The sequence below is a fragment of the Bubalus kerabau genome, chromosome 5, assembly GCF_029407905.1.
Source record: "Bubalus kerabau isolate K-KA32 ecotype Philippines breed swamp buffalo chromosome 5, PCC_UOA_SB_1v2, whole genome shotgun sequence".
Lineage (NCBI taxonomy): Eukaryota > Metazoa > Chordata > Mammalia > Artiodactyla > Bovidae > Bubalus > Bubalus kerabau.
In genome coordinates, this window is record NC_073628.1 from 55,518,691 (window position 1) to 55,537,146 (window position 18,456).

Here is an 18,456-nt window from a genome sequence, read left to right on the forward strand (position 1 = left end):
CCCAATCCTTGTTCTGTTCTGTAGTATATCAACAATGGTCAGGTCAGTTAGGCTAGACTTGAATTTTCTGGTACATCTATGTTTCATCATATTAGAAAATGTAGTGTTATTTTCAGCATAAAATAATAAATAGCCACCTGTAATCCTACCACCGTGACTATAACTACTGCTAAGATTTGATCTGTATTTTTCTAGCTTTCTTCCTGCTACCATATCCTCACCAGCACTTGGTGGTATCAGTTTTTGGATTTTCGTCAGCCATTCTAAAAGGAATTTGCAACTCCCAGTGATACTGAGTGTCTTTTCATATGCTTGTTTGTCATCTGTATATTTTCTTTGGTGAGGTGTCTGTTTAGAGCTTTTGCCCATTTTTAAATTAGTTTTGCTTTAACTTATTTTTTTGGCTGTGCCCCATGGCATGGGTGATGGGATCTTAGTTTCCCACCAGGGATCAAACCTGTGCTCCCTGCATTGGAAGCGTGGAGTCTTAACCACTGGACCACTGGGGAAGTCCCTGATTTGTTTTTCTTATTGTTGCATTTTAAGGGTTCTTTGTATATTTTGAATACCAATCCTTTATCAGTTATGTGTTTTGCAGAAATTTTCTCCCAGTCTGTAACTTGGCTTTTCATTCTCTTAATAGTGCTTTTGAGAAGTGAAAGTTTTTAATTTTAATTAACTCCAACTTATCAATGGTTTCTTTAATGGACTGTACATTTGGTGTTATGTCTAAAAAGCTATCACCACACCCAGAATCACCTGGATTTTCTCTTGTTTTATTCTCTAGGAGTTTTATAATTTCACATTTGTGATCCATTTTAATTTTTGTGAAAGGTTTAAGATCCCTGTCTAGATATATTTTTTTGCATGCAGGTATCCTCTTCTTCCAGCATTGTATGTTGAAAAGACTGTCCTTTCTTATTTGAAATTGCCTTGCTTCTTTGGCAAACATCAGTTGACTCTATTTTTAATGTATATTAGTTTCTTAGGGCTTCCATAACAAAGTACCACATACCTGGGTGTCTTAAAGCAACAGAAGTTTATTATTCACAGTTTCGGAGATTAGAAGTCTGAAAGGTGTTGACAGGGTCATGCTCTCTTTGAAACCTGTAGGGAAATGATCCTTCTTTGCTTCTTCTAGCTTCTGGTGTTTGCTGGCAATCCTTGTCATTCCTTGGTTTATAGAAGCATCAGTTTTTGAACATGTAGGTTTCTAGGTGTTTTTTCATTGTTAGAAGATGGTGATGAACTGTCTTATGCACTATTCTTTTGCATATTTGTTGAATATTAGTTCAGTTCAGGCGCTCAGTCGTGTCTCTCTGCGAGCCCTTGGACTACAGCATGCCAGACCTCGCTGTCCAGCTCCCACAGTTTACTCAAACTCATGTTCATTGAGTCAGTGATGCCATCCAACCATCTCATCCTCAGTCGTCGCCTTCTCCCGCCTTCAATCTTTCCCAGCATCAGGGTCTTTTCAAATGAGTCCGTTCTTTGTATCAGGTGCCAAAGTATTGGAGTTTCAGCTTCAGCATCAGTCCTTCCAGTGAATTTTCAGGACTGATTTCCTTTAGCATTGACTGGTTGGATCTCCTTGCAGTCCAAGGGACTCTCAAGAGTCTTCTCCAACACCACAGTTCAAAAGCATCCATTCTTTGGCACTCAGCTTTCTTTATAGTCCAACTCTCACATCCATACATGACCACTGGAAAAACCATAGCCATGACTAGACAGACCTTTGTTGGCAAAGTAGTGTCTCTGCTTTTTAATATGCTGTCTAGGTTGATCATAACTTTTCTTCCAAGGAGTAAGTGTCTTTTAATTTCATGGCCGCAGTCACCATCTGCAGTGATTTTGGAGCCCCAAAAAATAAAGTCTGTCACTGTTTCCACTGTTGAATATTAATCTCAGGATAAATTCTGGAAATGGAATTGAAAGCCATAGGATATTTAAATTTTGAAGGTTTCCTGTGTGTTTAGTAACATAACTCTTCTAACCTAGGTTGCTGAGTTAAAGGCTGGTTTTACCATGGCCTGCTATTCTTGGATTAGAAATTGTTAGTGGAAAATGTAAATTTGATTCATCGTAATTTCAAGTTGTAGATCAGTGTTTCTCTTTTAAGATCTTTTTGTTTTGTTTTGGCCAAAACCTCTTGGTATGCGGAATTTCCCCAACCAGGGACCAACTCCACACTCTGGATGGTGGAATTGCGAGTCTTAACCACTGGACCACAAGGGAAGTCCCTAGATCCATGTTTCTGAAACTTTATCCTCTGATGTAGGGGTTTGTAGAAACCCCTTCCAGATTCTGACATGTGTTCTTGGTCATGTATTTTTACTTCTGTAGAAGCCTGCTTTCTTTACCCTTTAGTGTGAGAACTATGGTATGGCAAGAACTAAGGGGGAGAGGGAATGTTGGTCATTCTGCATAAGCACTATTTTAGGGATAAGCCCTGAGAACTTCTTTTGCTCCTTTTGTGTAATTGGTGTGCAGCTCTTCGGTCATCTTCATTGTATTAGCTCGCTCTACAGATTTTTCAGGGGTAGTGGTTCACCAGCTATTCCAGTGAGATAGTTTTTTCCACATACTTAGAATTATATACTTTGGAAATAACAAAAATGCTTATGAATAATTAGATGAAAAAAGTCTAGTTTGTCAGAAATACAGATTTAGCAAATTATCTTGTGTAAAATAGTCCAAGTTAATAATCTAAACTGCAGATCATTTGTTGAGTATATAATGCTTACATAATTTATGGTGAAGCACCATAGAGAATGCAAAGAAAGAAGCATGGCTGTTTAACAAAAATTTTGCATTGTAGATGAGAATGTACAACAGTCACTAAAATATGAATCAGAATTTTCATAAGGCTCTGTTCATTGGTCAGGGTGATTTGGAGAAGATTGTTGAAAGAATTTACCTGAAATATTTTCATTCATTGTCTTCTCATTTTAGGATTAACATTTAAAAGACGATTTCTGTGATTGACTTGTCTTTTGGAAGATTAAACCCATATCAAGAGGACTTGGAGCTGGTCCTCGCCTAGAGGAAGCAGTGGCTTGTTTTCAAAAAGCCACTTCTCATCTAAGGATCTACTCAGCATGCCTAATCAAGGAGAAGACTGCTATTTTTTTTTCTATTCTACTTGTACTAAAGTAAGAATTAGCATCTTTAAATCAGTTCTTTCTATGATTTCCCTAATAAAAATTTCCCAGCATACCAAGGTGTCTTTTATGTTTTGCTCAGTGTTTATTATCTGCTGTCAATTTTTCGTGAAGGATAGCATTCCTAAGGGAATTCATTGCTCATCGTTTTTTTCCTGTTCATTTTATGTTCTCCGTACTCCAGAAGTAAAAAGATAGCATTTAGTCGTCATCCGGTGTTCTTATAGCTACAATCAGTCTGTTCAGGGCGCTTTTAAGGGATTAGGAACACTTGACTGTGGCGTGCTAACTGTGATCTTTGTGTAGTGAATTTACTTTGTGGTAAATGGATGGGTGGGTTGTATTGTATTTATAGAATCGTCGTGGACTGAATTTGACTTCTCCCTTCAGATTTCCTGCTGAATCCTAAAGCCACTTTTCTAAATATGCTTTTGCAGGTTTATTAGAGCTTTTTTCTTTGTTGGAGCTTCCTGCCTTTCAGCTTGTTTCTTCTGCAGCTCCAGTTAGATTTATCTGTTATTTTCTGTTATTCCTTTATGACTAATTCTATACATGTGTTTTTTTTTTTTCCCCCAAGTATTTTTCTTAAATCATTCTGGTGCTATATTTTAAATTGTTAGTTTTGAGCAAAGCTTTGAGTTTAAGTAACAAGTTGCACAATAGTAGCGTTTTGTTTCAAATTTATGGTGAAACATGGAATTATACTTAAATTCTAATTACTTTCTAATTTTCCATTTAAAGCTAGTTATACAAGTCAGGATATGTGAAATAGTTTTGAAGATTAACTATAAAACATATTTTTTAAGGGTACCTAATATTCCCACTTGTATTTTTGAACCCCATCTCTTAGCTTGTGTCATTCATGTTGTCAGATCAGATAAAGGATAGGTTTTAGGAAATGAAACATTTCTTGACTCTGATTGTCTTACCATCCCACTTCAGTTGTTTTCTCCCTGTCTCTCCGTGTTTGTCTAGCTACCGAGACATTTACAGTGAGCGTTGTGCCTGGGGGCTGGTTTGATCCCACAGTTCTTTCCTGTATTACTCTTTCTGTTCACAGGGTGACAGCTGTCCATTCCGTCACTGTGAAGCTGCACTGGGAAATGAAACTGTTTGCACATTATGGCAAGAAGGGCGCTGTTTTCGACAGGTGTGCAGGTTTCGGCACATGGAGATTGATGTAAGTCTTCAGTTTGTGTTTTAGTAAGTAGTCTTGTGTCCTGATGGGACAATAAAAAATATGGCAGTAAAAATCATCTTATGTAACATGTGGGTTAAATTCTTTTTTAATGACCTAGTGAAATTTCTATCATTAGTGAAATGCTCACTTAATATCGAGATGCTTTATGTTATGAATTAGTATCATATTTCATAAAGGCCGTTTGGTAATCTGTCTAAAGTGAAAAATCATATATGTATATTTAGGGAGTATTTATATTTCTGTGTTTATTTTAAAACAGTCTGAACTTAGAGAAAAGTTGCAAATATAGTATGAAACTTGCCACTAAACCATAACTGTGATAAACCATCAAAATTAGAATATTAACATTTATATATTACTCTCATTGAATCCTCAGATCCCATTCAGGTTTTGCCCTTGAATTGGTGATGTTCCTTATTGCAGTAGGAGTGAGTCCAGAATCATGTGCTGCATTGAGTTTCGTAGTGATTTGGCCTTCTGTCTAGAACAGTTGATCAGTCTTTTCTTGCCTTTCATTGACCTTGACATTTTTGGTCGCTATAGGACAGGTATTTTGTATAATGTTCCTCACTTTGGGTTTATCTAATACTTCCTCATTGCTAAATTCAGATCTTATATTTTTGGCAGGAATATCACAGAGGTGATATTCTTCTCACTGCTTACCATTGAGTGGTGTACAATTTTAATTATCCCATTACTGATGTTAACTTGCATCACTTCATTAAGGTGGTAGCCACCAGATTGCTTCACTGTACTTTTTTTTTTTTGTAATTATGTTTTGGAAAGGTACTTCGAGACCTTGTAATTATCCCATTTCGTATCAAATTTTGAATGAAGTTTTTTTTTCCAGCCTTTTATGTGTGGTCGCAATGATTTCCTGTTTTATTCAGTGTATTATATGCCATTACTATCATTTTTTCCTCCTCAGATTGATGTTTGGCCAATAAGAGCCCTTAAAGCTGATTTTTGTATCTTTGTGATGTTTCCATCCTTCTTTGAACACGTCTTCACTTTCTGGCCTAACAAGGTTGTCCAAGTTCACATGCTCTACTCCTTTCCTCCCCGGCTCGTCCTCTGACTCAGGAAGACCCTGCCTTCCTCACCCTGCTTAGTCTTTGATGCCCCTTCTAGGCTGACCTCCATGAGTACACCCTCCTCACCCTATCATGAGATTGCTTCTGCACGGAAGCCTTCCTACCCTTCTCAGGCTCCAGCACTGTGCTGGCTATCCTCCTCCACAAATGCTTTGCTAACCCTGACAACTTGTGCCAATTCTACTTCATCCTGTGGATTCCTTCCTCATCTCAGCCAGCCTCCACCACTCTGCTGTGGGCCACTTGCCCTTCCTCTCCCAGCATCTGTGCCTGCCTCTCTCAGCCTCACATAATGACTTTTGAATTGTTTGAGAAGGGGTGGGGAAAGAAGAAAGAGCCTAAATACACAGTTTGTAGGTCTGGGGTTATGGAGCCACTCCATTCTGGTTTCAGCTGAGTACCTGGTGGCTCAGTGCTAAAGAATCCGCCTGTCTGTGCAAAAGACGTGGGTTCAATCCCTTGGTCAGGAAGATCCCCTGGAGAAGGAAATGGCAACCCACTCTGGTATTCTTGCCTGGGAAATCCCATGGACAAAGGAGTCTGGAGGACTGCAGTCCGTGGGGTTGCAAAGAGTTGGTCATGACTTAGCAAATAAATAACAACATTCTATTCTGTCTTCCAAATAGCAGATTCACTAAGTACGTTCAGAAAAAGAAATGCTCTTGCAACTTTTGAAAAATCATGCTGTAACATTGCAAGCAGAGTAAACTGGCACAACTCTTAGGAAAACTGTGCCAGTCTCTAAGAACATATATTAGATTGGTGCAGACGTAATAGCTGTTTCAGACCGTAAATTTTAAATCATTATAACTAGCTTGAAACACATCTTTATTAATCAAAATAGAATTAATTACAATCAACACATTTTGCCAATGAGAAATAAATTGCTTCGGGATTTGATGAATTCTTGGAAAACATTTTCTGCATCTTGCTGGTTGTGGAAGCCTTCTCCATGCAAAAGTTGTCCAGATGCTTGAAGAAGTGACGGTTGGTGAGAGGTCAGGTGAATATGGTGAATGAGGCAAAACTTCATAGCCCAGTTTGTTCAATTTTTGAAGTGTTGCTTGTGCAACGGTTGGGCGTTGTTGTGGAGAAGCATTGAGCCCTTTCTGTTGATTGGTGCTGGCTGCAGATGTTGGAGTTTTTTGTGCATCTTGTTGATTTGCTGAGCATACTTCTCAGATACAATGGTCTTACCGGGATTCAGAAAGCTGTAGTGGGTCAGACTGGCAGCAGACCACCAGTGTCCATGACCTTTTTTTGGTGCGAGTTTGGCTCTGGGAAGTGCTTTGGAGCTTCTCCTCCATCCAGCCGCTGAGCTAGTCATCGTCAGTTGTATAAAATCCACCTTTTGTTGCTCATCCCAATATGATCGAGAAATGGTTCATTGCTGCATAGTATGAGAGAAAACAACACTTCAGAACAGTGATATTTTTTATTTTTGGTCAGATCACGAGGCTTCCACTCTTCAAGCTTTTTCACCTTTCCAGTTTGCTTCAAATGCCGAACAACCACAGAATGATCACCTTTGAGTTCTTTGGAGGATCAACTTGAATGATTACTCTCAGTTGGTCATTGTCAATTTCTGACCAGCCACTCTGATCCTCATCTTCAAGGCTTTTGTCTCCTTTGCAAAATTTCTTGGACTGTATGTTTGTTGGCAGTTCCTGGGCCAAATACATTGTTGATGTGAGTTGTCTCCACTGCTTTATGACCCATTTTGAACTTGAATAAGAAAATCCCTTGAATTTTCTTTTTGTCTAACATCATTTCCCTAGTCTAAAATAAATACAAACAGCATGTAGTAAGTCATTAGCAGAAAGACATAAAGAGAAATGCACATTAAAATTATGTATAACATAATCACATTTATTTAAGAATATATTCCAGTATGAAACAGCAACTTTCAACAATGGAAAAACCGCAATTTTGCATCAACCTAATACATTTGGAATTCTCTAGAAAACTCAAGGGACTTAGCATATGGCTGATGCATGCATTCATGCATGCATGTGTGTGTGCTCAGTCGTCTCTGACCTCTTGTGACCCCATGAACTGTAGTCTGCCAGGGCCCTCTGTCCGTGGGATTTTCCAAGCAAGAATACTGGAGTGGGTTGCCATTTCCTCCTCCAGCGGATCTTCCCGACCCAGCGATTGAATATATATCTCCCACGTTTCCTGCGTTTCATGTGAATTCTGATTTATTACAGTGATAGAGTAAGGATACACTGATTATAAAAGACAGTCATAGTCTGGAGTTATTCATATGTGTGCTTCTTTTATGATCTCTGCATGAGGGTTCACAAAGAACACACACTTCTCCCAAAGGTGAAAACGCAGCAATATGTGTGCATGTTTTTGCTCTGGGAAGCCCATTATATGGGGCTTCCCCAGGGGCTTAGTGGGTAAAGAATCTGCCTGCAATGCAGGAGACCTAGGTTCAGTCCCTGGGTCCTTAAGGGACAGAATGGTTCCGTATTTGTTAGTTAAATACTTACGGTAGTTTTACAGTGCATAAACTACGACAGATGATGAGCATTCACTGTGTATCTTTGGACCAGCTGTATATCTTTGAACCATGTGTTATGTATATGGCTTTTTTAAAAGCTAAAGAAATAATCATGTAGGAGAATGTTACCGTGAGGGTGTGTTGCTAAGTAAAAATGTACAGAATTATATGGAAAACCTTTCTTTTAAATGTGAATCAATACATTTTACAGTTTTTTTTGTTGTTTTTTTAAGAATTCTATATCCAAATAAGTGACTCACTGTGTAATGGCATAATAGGTATTGATTTTATTTTCCAAGTCATCTTTATTGTTTGTGTATTACTTTTTATTTTGAAATAAAATTCAGTAATGGTATTAAACACATTAAATAAATGTCCTGTGACTTCATTTTAAAGATAATGCTATCATATCCAGTAATTTGAAGGTTGCTTTTAGGAAAGAAGCAAAGACAGATCCAGGAGCAGGGAAGATTGGCATTAGGTGCTACCTCAAGAAATAATTGGATAGTTGTTATTTTAAAGAGCAGTGGTAGCTTTTTTTTTTTTTTTAACATTTATTTATGCGTTTATGTATTTATTTATTTGGTTGCACTTCCTGGTGATAACAGTGGTAGCACCTGGTAGCTTCATGGGTTTCCCTGGTAACTCAGCTGGTTACAGATTCAGTCTTGAATCTGCCTGCAATGCGGGAGACCTGGGTTCGATCCCTGGGTTGGGAAGATCCCCTGGAAAAGGAAATGGCTAGTCACACCAGTATTGTGGCCTGGAGAATTCCATGGACTGTGTATAGTCCATGGGGTCCCAAAGAGCTGGACAGGACTGAGCGACTTCATTTGGTTGCTTGGGGTCTTTGTTGCTCCTCATGGGCTTTCTCTAACTGCAGTCAGCGGGGCTACTCTTCATCACAGTACACGGGCCTCGTGCGGTAGCTTCTCGTTGCAGAGCACAGGCTTCAGTACTTGCAGCACATGGACTCAGTAGTCATGGCACATGGGCTTAGTTTGCTCCACAGCACGTGGAATCTTCCCAGACTAGGGATCAGACTCATGTTCCCCGAATTAGGCAGATTCTTACCCACTGTACCACCAGGGAAGTGCAGTTGTAGCTATTATACCTAACTTTTAAGGGTAACGGGATACTAATAAATACTATAAAGTTCTTTCAAAGACTGAGTTATTTGCTATACTTTTTTAAAACGTGGCAGTAAGTGCAGGACATAACTCTTACATTGTTGTTGCTCAGTCTCTCCATCATGTGTGACTCTGCAACCCCATGGACTGCAGCATGTCCGGCTTCTCTGTTCTTCACTCTCTCCCAGAGTTTGCTCAAACTCATGTCCATTGAGTCAGTGATGTCACCCAACCATCTCATCCTTTGTCATCCCCTTCTCTTCCTGCCCTCAATCTTTCCCAGCACCAGGATCTTTTCCAATGAGTTGGCTCTTTGCATCAGGTGACCAAAGTATTGGAGCTTCAGCATCAGTCCCTCCAGTGAATATTCACGGTTGATTTCCTTTAGGATTTGACTGGCTGACCTCTTTGCTGTCTAAAGGACTGTAAAGAGTCTTCTCCAGCACCACAGTTCTAAAGAATCCATTCTTCAATGTTCAGCCTTCTGGTCCAACTCTCACATCCATACATGACAACTGAAAAAAACAATAGCTTTGACTATACGAACCTTTGTTGGTAAAGTGATGTCTCTGCTTGTTAATACACTGTCTAGGTTTGTCATAGCTTTTCTTCCAAGGAACAAACATCTTTTAATTTCAGGGGCTGCAGTCACCGTCTGCAGTGATTTTGGAGCTCAAGAAAGTAAAGTCTGTCACTGTTTCCATTGTTTCCCATCTATTTGCCATGAAGTGATGGGACTGGATGTCATGATCCTATTAGTTTTTTTGAATGTTGAATTTTAAGCCAGCTTTTTCACTCTCCTCTTTCACTTTGATCAAGATACTCTTTACTTCCTCTTCACTTTCTGATTAGAGTGGTATCATCTGCATATCTGAGGTTGTTGATTTTTTTCCCGGCAATCTTGATTCCAGCTTGTGCTTCATCCAACCTGGCATTTCGCATGATGTACTCTGCATATAAGTTAAATAAGCAGGGTGACATAATTTTTACCAAATCACCTTTCAGAGATGTTGAACTAGTTTACATTTCTGTTACCAGCGTGTGGGACTCATGATTCTTCCACATTCCTACCAACACAGTGTATTATCAATCTCCCAGTATAGCAGATATTGGGATCATTGCCCTTCTTGATACCTTTAAGGTTCTTTGCGTTTCGGGCATTGTTTCTCTGTTTGTTTCTTCCATATTGAAAAATGGAAGTTTTTGAATAGTACTGTTGTTCTTGCCTTGAAATTTAAAGCTTACGCTGCTTTATTATGAGAGATCTAACATAATGCAGGTTATTAATCAGACATTAATTACTTTTCAGAAGTCCTTATCGGGACTTTTTTAGTTATATAGAAATGTGCACAAATCATTATCTTACATGTTGAATTTTCATTGAGTGAGTGTACCTAATAGACCAGCACCCAGATCATGAAATAGAACATTTCCAACCCTGTCTTCCCCCTTTATCTCCTCATTGTCATTCACCACAATCCCAAAACTAGTCACCATCTTGACCATTGTGCCATAGTAAAGTTTTGACTGTTTGGTTTTTCTGTAAATAGAATCATACAGTATGTGCTCTTTTGTCTGGCTTCTTTCATTTTGTACTCGTGGTATTGTTTATTCCCTCTCATTACTGGATAGCATTGTATTTTATGAATATACTGCAAAGTATTCCAGAATGTATATACTGGAATGTATCCATTCTAATGTTGCTGTACATTTGGTTTGTTTCCATTTTGGAGCTCTTTTTAAATAGTGTTGCTTTGAAATTCTTTATATATATCTAATGTAATGTCTGTTTTAGAACTAATACGTATTTCTCTTGGACATATATCCTGTGATCCAGCAAATCATTCTATTCTTGTTTTTCTTGTTCCCTTTTATAAAAGCAAGGTAGCTTGGGAAGGAAGCCTTTCTAGTGTGTTACATGAGCCTTTGAGAAGTCATGAATGGGAAGAATTTTTTTATCCAAATCTTGAACTCTCAACTTCAGATAACAACTGCAGTTTATTGACTCTTCTATCACTAAGTGCTTCTTGTACATTATTTCATTTATTTCTCATAAGAACCTGATTAGATAGCTACTGTACTCCCATTTTATAGCTGAGGAAAGTGAGACTAAGAGGTATTATTTGTCTGACATTCCATGGTCAGTAAGTAATGTGATAGAGAATCAAACACTATTATCTTGGACTCCATAATCTTACCTACTATATTACCCCCCTTTTCTAAATTATGGACATTTAAGATGAGGGCAAGGAGGAAAGAACAGCAAAGTTCTTCCTGCTCTTTGATTTCTCCATCATGCTAGGATATGTCACTTTCAGCAACCCCTTTTCCTCACACTCAAAATCATTTCACATGCCTCAGATTTTTTAACCTTGTGTGAACTTTGTCCAGAAAACATGACCAAGTGAATACAGGTCATACTGATGTCTTTTTCCTCTTACAGAAAAAACGCAGTGAGATTCCTTGTTATTGGGAAAATCAGCCAATGGGATGTCAGAAACTAAACTGTGCTTTCCATCACAACAGAGGACGTTATGTTGATGGCCTTTTCCTACCTCCAAGCAAAAGTGAGTTTCGTTTTTTAATTTTAAAAGGCTAGTTGCTGTATAATGAACACCTACATGCATACTTTATAGAGTACATACTTATAGAGTACATTGCCGTCTCTGTAGTCTTGTGAGCAGTTTTATTTTCACTTCAGATGAGGAAACTGAACTTTATTAAGGTTAAATGACTTGTGCACAGTCATAAGCCAATAAAGTAGCAGTCATGATTAAAACTTTGTTGACAAAGCTGTGCTGCTTCACAAATGTTTCTTGGCATGACTGTTTAGGTTACTTTAGCTTATGTCATTTCCCATTTTCTTACCATGCTTACAGAGATTTTTCAAAAGAAACTTGATTGTCCAGGCCAGGGGTTGGCAATCCTGGTCTTTCACCTGTATTGTAAAGTAAAATTTTATTGAAATGAAGCCCTGCCCGTTTGTTTACATATTTTCTATGGCCAAATTTTGTGCTACTGCTGTGGAGTTGAGTAGTTGAAACACAGATCTACAAGGCTTAAAATATTTACTCTATACTTCTTTATATTAAAAAATGTGCTTATCCTGCTCTAGGGTATAATCTAAAATAAAACTCACACTCTGTCAAAAGCTAGTATTTATTTTCTTTTAAAGTAATTTCCTAATGGAGTGATTAGCCATTTAAAAGCTACATCTGCTGTGTGATTAAAATCTGATGGCTGTATATTTTTATCTTCTTTAAGGGGAAAAAAGGCTCACTCCTTTCTGATTTGATTCAAAAGTATTACCCACTGTCTCTTTAAAAAGCTGCTTCTTGGTCCTACAGCCTAGAATTTCAGTATTAAAATTTAATGTCTAGAATGTGTAAATAATTACTATGCATCTAGCTTTTATTCTCTGAGTGCCCACTTTGTGTTTACATAGAGTGAATAGTTTTTAGCTAGAAGCCACATTTTCCCTCCTGGAAGTTTAGAACCTAATTGGGAAAATGGGGAAATTAAAAGCTAAATTAAATTTTTAATTAAAAGAGATAAATTAAAAAAGACAATGCTCAAATCACCAAGCTTATTATAGATAGTTGGAGTTTTTTGATGAATTGAAACTTTTTTTTTTAATTTACAACTAATTTTTTATGTCTAGCTGTGTTGCCCACTGTGCCTGAGTCACCAGAAGAGGAAGTGAAAGCTAGCCAGCTCACAGTTCAGCAGAGCAAATTATCTGTCCAGTCTAATCCCTCTCCTCAGCTGCGAAGTGTTATGAAAGTAGAAAGTTCAGAAAACGTTCCCAGCCCTACACACCCACCAGTGGTGATCAATGCTGCAGACGATGATGAAGACGATGATGGTGAGCTTTAGCTCTTTGTTTAGGACAAGTAAAAGATCAGGGTAACTTAGTGAGTTAGCATCAGACTTGAAACTCTACATCTGTTTTTTAATTGGAAATTTGCCTTAAATGTTGACAATATAGATCAGTTTTCTGAGGAAGGTGATGAAACCAAAACACCTACCCTGCAACCAACTCTTGAAGTTCATAATGGATTACGAATGACTTCTGCCCGGAAACCTGGGGTCAATTTAAAACAAGGTAAGAAGGGGCTATTTTGAGGCTAGTTTCTGCTCATAAATCTTACAGCACTATTGAATATGTCCAGACTATCTTAAATACTTTTGAAATTTAATTCATAATTACCAGCACCTCCCTCTTCCTTGTGGCCATTACACTTATTCACACACACACACTTACATATACTTTCTCTTATTCATTGAGAAAGTATGTACAAATAAAATGCAAGGGTAACATGGTGCTAGTTCCTCACGTGGTTGCTATTTGTGTTCCTAGGTGAAAGTTTGAATTTTGGAATAAAAACTCTTGAAGAAATTAAATCCAAGAAAATGAAGGAAAAATCAAAGAAGCAAGGTGGTAAGTTTTCAGGAGTTTTAACATGGAGAATTGAATGTTTCTAGAGAAGACTAAAAAGACACTTGGCACCAACCAAAATGAGCAAATAGATTTTGATTTTTGTGGCTTGTTTAAATTAAAACATAGTCTTATTTAAAACATAGTTGCTTTTTTAAACTGTTGCAGCTGTGTTTCAGTCCCTAAGTATTCAGAACTAGGCACATACAATAAAAAACCTGAAAGAACTTGTTTATTTTGAGAAATGTAACTCTACAGAACAGCACATGAGCTTTTTTGGCCACACTGCATGGCTTGCAGGATCGTGGTGCCCTGACCAGGGATTGAGCCCGTGCGCCTTGCGGTGACAGCTCAGAGCCCTAACCGCTGAGCCGCCAGGGCGTTCCCCAAACTATAGTAAAAGAGGAGAGACTTGATTTTGCAGTAGGTTAATTCTTCCTCAGGAACTGCTAGAATTTTCTTCTAGTGTTTGCCTTAGTCTGGTTGATCTGTATTTCCAACCATAAAAATATTAGGTTAGTGCAAAAGTAATTGCGGTTTTACATTGTTGAACTTTGCTGTTTGATATTGGGATACATTCCTAAATAATGTGTGTTATACATCATTTTAATGTTCATTTCGCAGTTTGTTTTTTGCTAGTGACTTATTACTTGCTATGTATTTTATATTTATTTTAGACTAGGGAAATGGTTTTAGACAAAAAGCATATTCAAGTGATTTTCTTAAATCAAGTTCAAAATGAGTCATAAAGCAGCAGAGTCAACTCTCAACATCAGCAACACGTTTGGCCCTGGAACTGCTAACAAGCGTTCAGTGCAGTGGTGGTTCGAGAAGTTTTGCAAAGGAGACTTGAAAATGAAGATCATAGTGGACAGTTACCAGAAGTTGACAGTGACCAACTGAGAGCAGTCATTGAACCTGATCCTCTTAACAGCTACATGAGAAGTTGCCAAAGAACTGTGTTGATCATTCTGTGGTCATTTGGTGTTTGAAGCAAATTAGAAAGGTGAAGAAAGTTGGTAAGTGGGAGCCTCATGAGCTGACCAAAACCCAAAAAAATCATTGTTTTGAAGTGTGATCTCTTATTCTACATAATGACAACAAACCATTCCTTGATCATATATAACACATATGTACACATTCCTCGATCTCATGTAACAAAAATTGGATTGTACATGACAACAGGCAGCAACCAGTTCAGCGGCTGGACTGATAAGAAGCTCCAAAGGACTTCCAAAGCCAAACTTGCACCAAAAAATGGTCACGGTCTCTCTTTTGTGGTCTGTTGCCAGTTTGATGCACTCCAGCTTTCTGCATCCCAGTGAAACCATTGCATCTGAGAAGTATGCTCAGCAAATCAATGCCTGCAGCTGACTTTGGTTAACAGAAAGGGCCCAGTTCTTCTCCACAACAACGCTTCAAAACTTGAACAAAATTGGGCTGTGAAGTTTTGCCTCATATTCATTCACTCATATTCATGATGAAGTTTTTCCATCATATTCATTTGACCTCTCACCAACTGATAACCACTTCTAAGCACCTCAACAACTTTTTGCAGGGAAAATGGTCTCACAACCAGCAGGATGCAGAAAATGCTTTTCAAGGGTTCATCGAATGCATGGGTTTTTACACTACAGGAATAAACTTATTTCTCATTGGCAAAAAATGTATTAATTGTAATGGTTCCTATTTTGATTCATAGAAATGTATTTGAGCCTAGTTATACTGATTTAAAATTCATGGTTTGAAACCGCAATTATGTTTGTACCAATCTAATAGATATCGTGTGAAATGTATTTAGAAAGAATCAGAAGATTGGTTCTAAGCGCCTTGTTAAAGCTTGTTCTGCAGCGACTTTGGAGTTACGTTTTGCAGACGATTGAGTATGGATGGAAAGAATTGGATTGACACACCTGATAGGGGTGTGCTTCTGAGGTTAGGGTTAGTGTAATGTTAGCCTCACTAGTAAGTAAGTAAAAGTAGATTGAGTGCCTGAGTAACTCAGAACAGTTTATATTTTATTTTCACATTGTGCCAAAGGCAGATAAGAAATGAGATTATCTCCCTTTCCCTACTCCCATTTCACTGTAGGCAAACAGGAACAGAAAGATTGCTTGGCTTGTAGTCCAGTGGTCTGTTTTGGACTTACCTGGTCTCAAAAAACAAAATTTCTTGATTTATGATAGCTTCATTTTTCATAGATTATTTACTGTTCTTTGACTTTATTTAGAAGGTTCTTCGGGAGCTTCCAGTCTTTTACTCCAGTCACAGCCCATGCCAGGTCCTGAAAAAGAGAATGTCCGGACTGTGGTGAGGACAGTAACTTTGTCCAGCAAGCAAGGTGAGGTACAGGTAGATCTGAGCAGCTGTGAGTTCCTGCTTTTAAGTGGGAGAGCAGAATCCTTGGGTTTGGTGTATTGGTGGATTTGCAGGGAGATTTTGAGTATGTTAATTGGATAGAAGGATGAGAATTAGTGCATTTGACTCTACTGTTTAAAAGGTTGAAATTGTTAATCATGCAGCCTTCATATTTATATATTTAAGTTTTACATTGTTTATTTTATGCAGTGAATTTATTGACTGTCCATTGTAGGTAAAAAACTATAATAAAACCCTTTCATTTAGAGAGAAATGTAAAAGTCTTTTCCTCTAATAGTTTTTAAGTCTAATAAGGAATATGACAGAAGTAATTATAGTATGCAGATACATTTAAATGTTTGTGTCATTCAGACAACAAAAAATTAAGAAAAGAGCTCACTTCTTGCTGGATCAAGGAAGGTTATAGAGGAGAGTTAGCAGTGAAGTAAAGTATGATTTTATTTAACATAAGGACTTGAGCAAGCAAAAATATAGCTTGGGTTTTGTAACCAATTGGTTAGATACAGCTTGTCTTTGTGTTCTTGGTTACTGTTAATAATTAGGACTGTGTTATTGCTTCCTTTGGACTGTTCATTTGGTTATTTGAATTATTACTCAATAGGTTGATTGTTTTTTTCCCCTTTAAATGTCAGTAGTCTTTATTTCTCAAGACTAAGATCTGATTTCCAAGAGACTTTCTTAAAATCAGAGCATACTTTGTATCCATTAGTAGTTACTGAATACAGGAAAAATTGGATAATGATAGAGAAATTCTGTTTTTGCCAAAATTGGATAATGATAGAGAAATTCTGTTTTTGCCATATTAGGGGATGAACCTCTGGTAAGATTGAGTCTAACCGAGAGACTGGGGAAACGAAAATTTTCAGTAGGTGAGATAAGTTTTATGCATATTCTTTGTTTTCTGCTTGCTTCTGCATTACTTGATATCTTCTCTAAAATTCTCTTTATACGGATGCCCAATCAATATTGATATGGACTCCCTTGTATTTCTGGCTGAAAGCATGTATAAAATCCTTTTATGTTTTTAACATGTACAAAGTCATACAAATTTAAAATTCAGTTAAATTTATTAGTGCTGTTTTATACTTAGGGGAAGTATTTTACCATGTAATTAAATTATTGTGTAGTGACCGTAGTGTGTCTGTCTCAAGAGGGTTATTTTGAAAATCTTAACTGACATCAGAGCTTCTTTCATACTCGTTTAAAATGTGCTTATGCATATGAAATCTTACCTGTTTTGTGTTTTGTTTTATACCATTCTTCCTGCCTGAGAAATTTTAGGTAAAAAATTATGGAAATAATCTCTTAATAGCAGCATATGTGTTAACTTTGTGATTTTTTGGTTGTATATTTAAAGTATAAATAAGAGGAGACAGGAAAGTATACTCTGTATAGGGTCTTTAAAGTTTTGACAGAACCTTGCTAAGATTTATCTTCAGTTAAGGTTTATCTTCAGTTAACTATCCAAAGAATAGTTTTTAAAAGTTCTGATATTTAAATAACTTGTATTGACCAGTGTAATGTAATAAACCAGGAGTTAGGAATCTTGGTTTAGGTCCTGGCTCTATCACTGACTGATAACTTGGGGGTAAGATACAGCATCTTTCATAATCTTAGCTTTCGTATCTGAAATTGAAGAAAGTGGGGTTTTGGCCTTTGGAGTCTTGTTGTCACAGGAAATTTTTAAATTTTATGGTTCTTTTGCTATACTCCTAATCATCCCAGTTGCATTTAATCACAGAATCTACCTAGACTTCAGCAGTTGGCCAGTTAAAGAGTTTTTTGTGTGTGGAGATTTTTTTTCTATATATCCCTAAATCTTGAATTTCAGCTTGAATCAGGGTTTATAATCCTCCATTTTTAGTTTTAATTATTTGGTAAATGTTAATTTGTGCTTTCTAATTTTTTGTCTTCCTTCTCTTTTTTCTGGTACATTTTCATTCCTTTTCTAACATTGAGTTATAAGGAAGCTAGAAGGTGAACATCATATATTTAAATCATATACATGCATCATATACTTACATCATATACATGCAGAAAACTTGCAGAATTATTCTGTATTGTATTTCTTGACCTTGCTGAAAGTTGACTTGAAATGTTAAGCTGAGTTCCCTCTGTTGTAGGCGGTGACAGTGACCCTCCATTAAAGCGTAGCCTCGCACAGAGGCTAGGGAAGAAAATTGAAGCTCCAGAGGCTAACACTGACAAAACACCAAAGAGAGGTACCTATGTTCTAATACACTTTGTGTGTGTAATCCTGCTGCTTGTCTGTTGTAATGTTAACAGGTATGGTTTGTCATTCTTTTTGCTCAAGTAGATTAGATTATTATCTTCTCATGTCGGTTTTTTCATTCAGCAAACATTTGAAGGTTTACTCTGCTAGATCCTAGGTCACCATTGGGTAAAAAACACCATCACAGTCTTCAGGAGCTTGTAGTCTCATGGTAGATAGGAATACTTACATATATTGTGGTAAATTCTGTGACAGGAAGTGCACAGTGTTACGGGAGCACATATGAAGGGCACCTGATCTCACCATCTGTC

At 37.5% G+C, this 18,456-nt stretch overlaps 1 protein-coding gene across 11 annotated transcripts in view; it reads left to right on the forward strand.

The window, feature by feature from the left end:
* Positions 1-18,456, forward strand: part of ZC3H11A (zinc finger CCCH-type containing 11A) — a 47,445-nt gene that overhangs the window by 11,391 nt on the left and 17,598 nt on the right. For 10 of the 11 annotated variants that reach the window (XM_055581701.1, XM_055581699.1, XM_055581700.1 and 7 more), the window contains 9 exons: positions 2,953-3,152; positions 4,222-4,341; positions 11,539-11,662; positions 12,757-12,960; positions 13,084-13,200; positions 13,456-13,536; positions 15,764-15,874; positions 16,719-16,781; positions 18,036-18,134. In XM_055581701.1, coding sequence (XP_055437676.1) covers positions 3,099-3,152; positions 4,222-4,341; positions 11,539-11,662; positions 12,757-12,960; positions 13,084-13,200; positions 13,456-13,536; positions 15,764-15,874; positions 16,719-16,781; positions 18,036-18,134 — 973 coding nt within the window. In that variant the 5' untranslated portion in view covers positions 2,953-3,098. The remainder of the gene's footprint in view (positions 1-2,952; positions 3,153-4,221; positions 4,342-11,538; positions 11,663-12,756; positions 12,961-13,083; positions 13,201-13,455; positions 13,537-15,763; positions 15,875-16,718; positions 16,782-18,035; positions 18,135-18,456) is intronic. The other variant, XM_055581703.1, reaches the window with a different exon arrangement.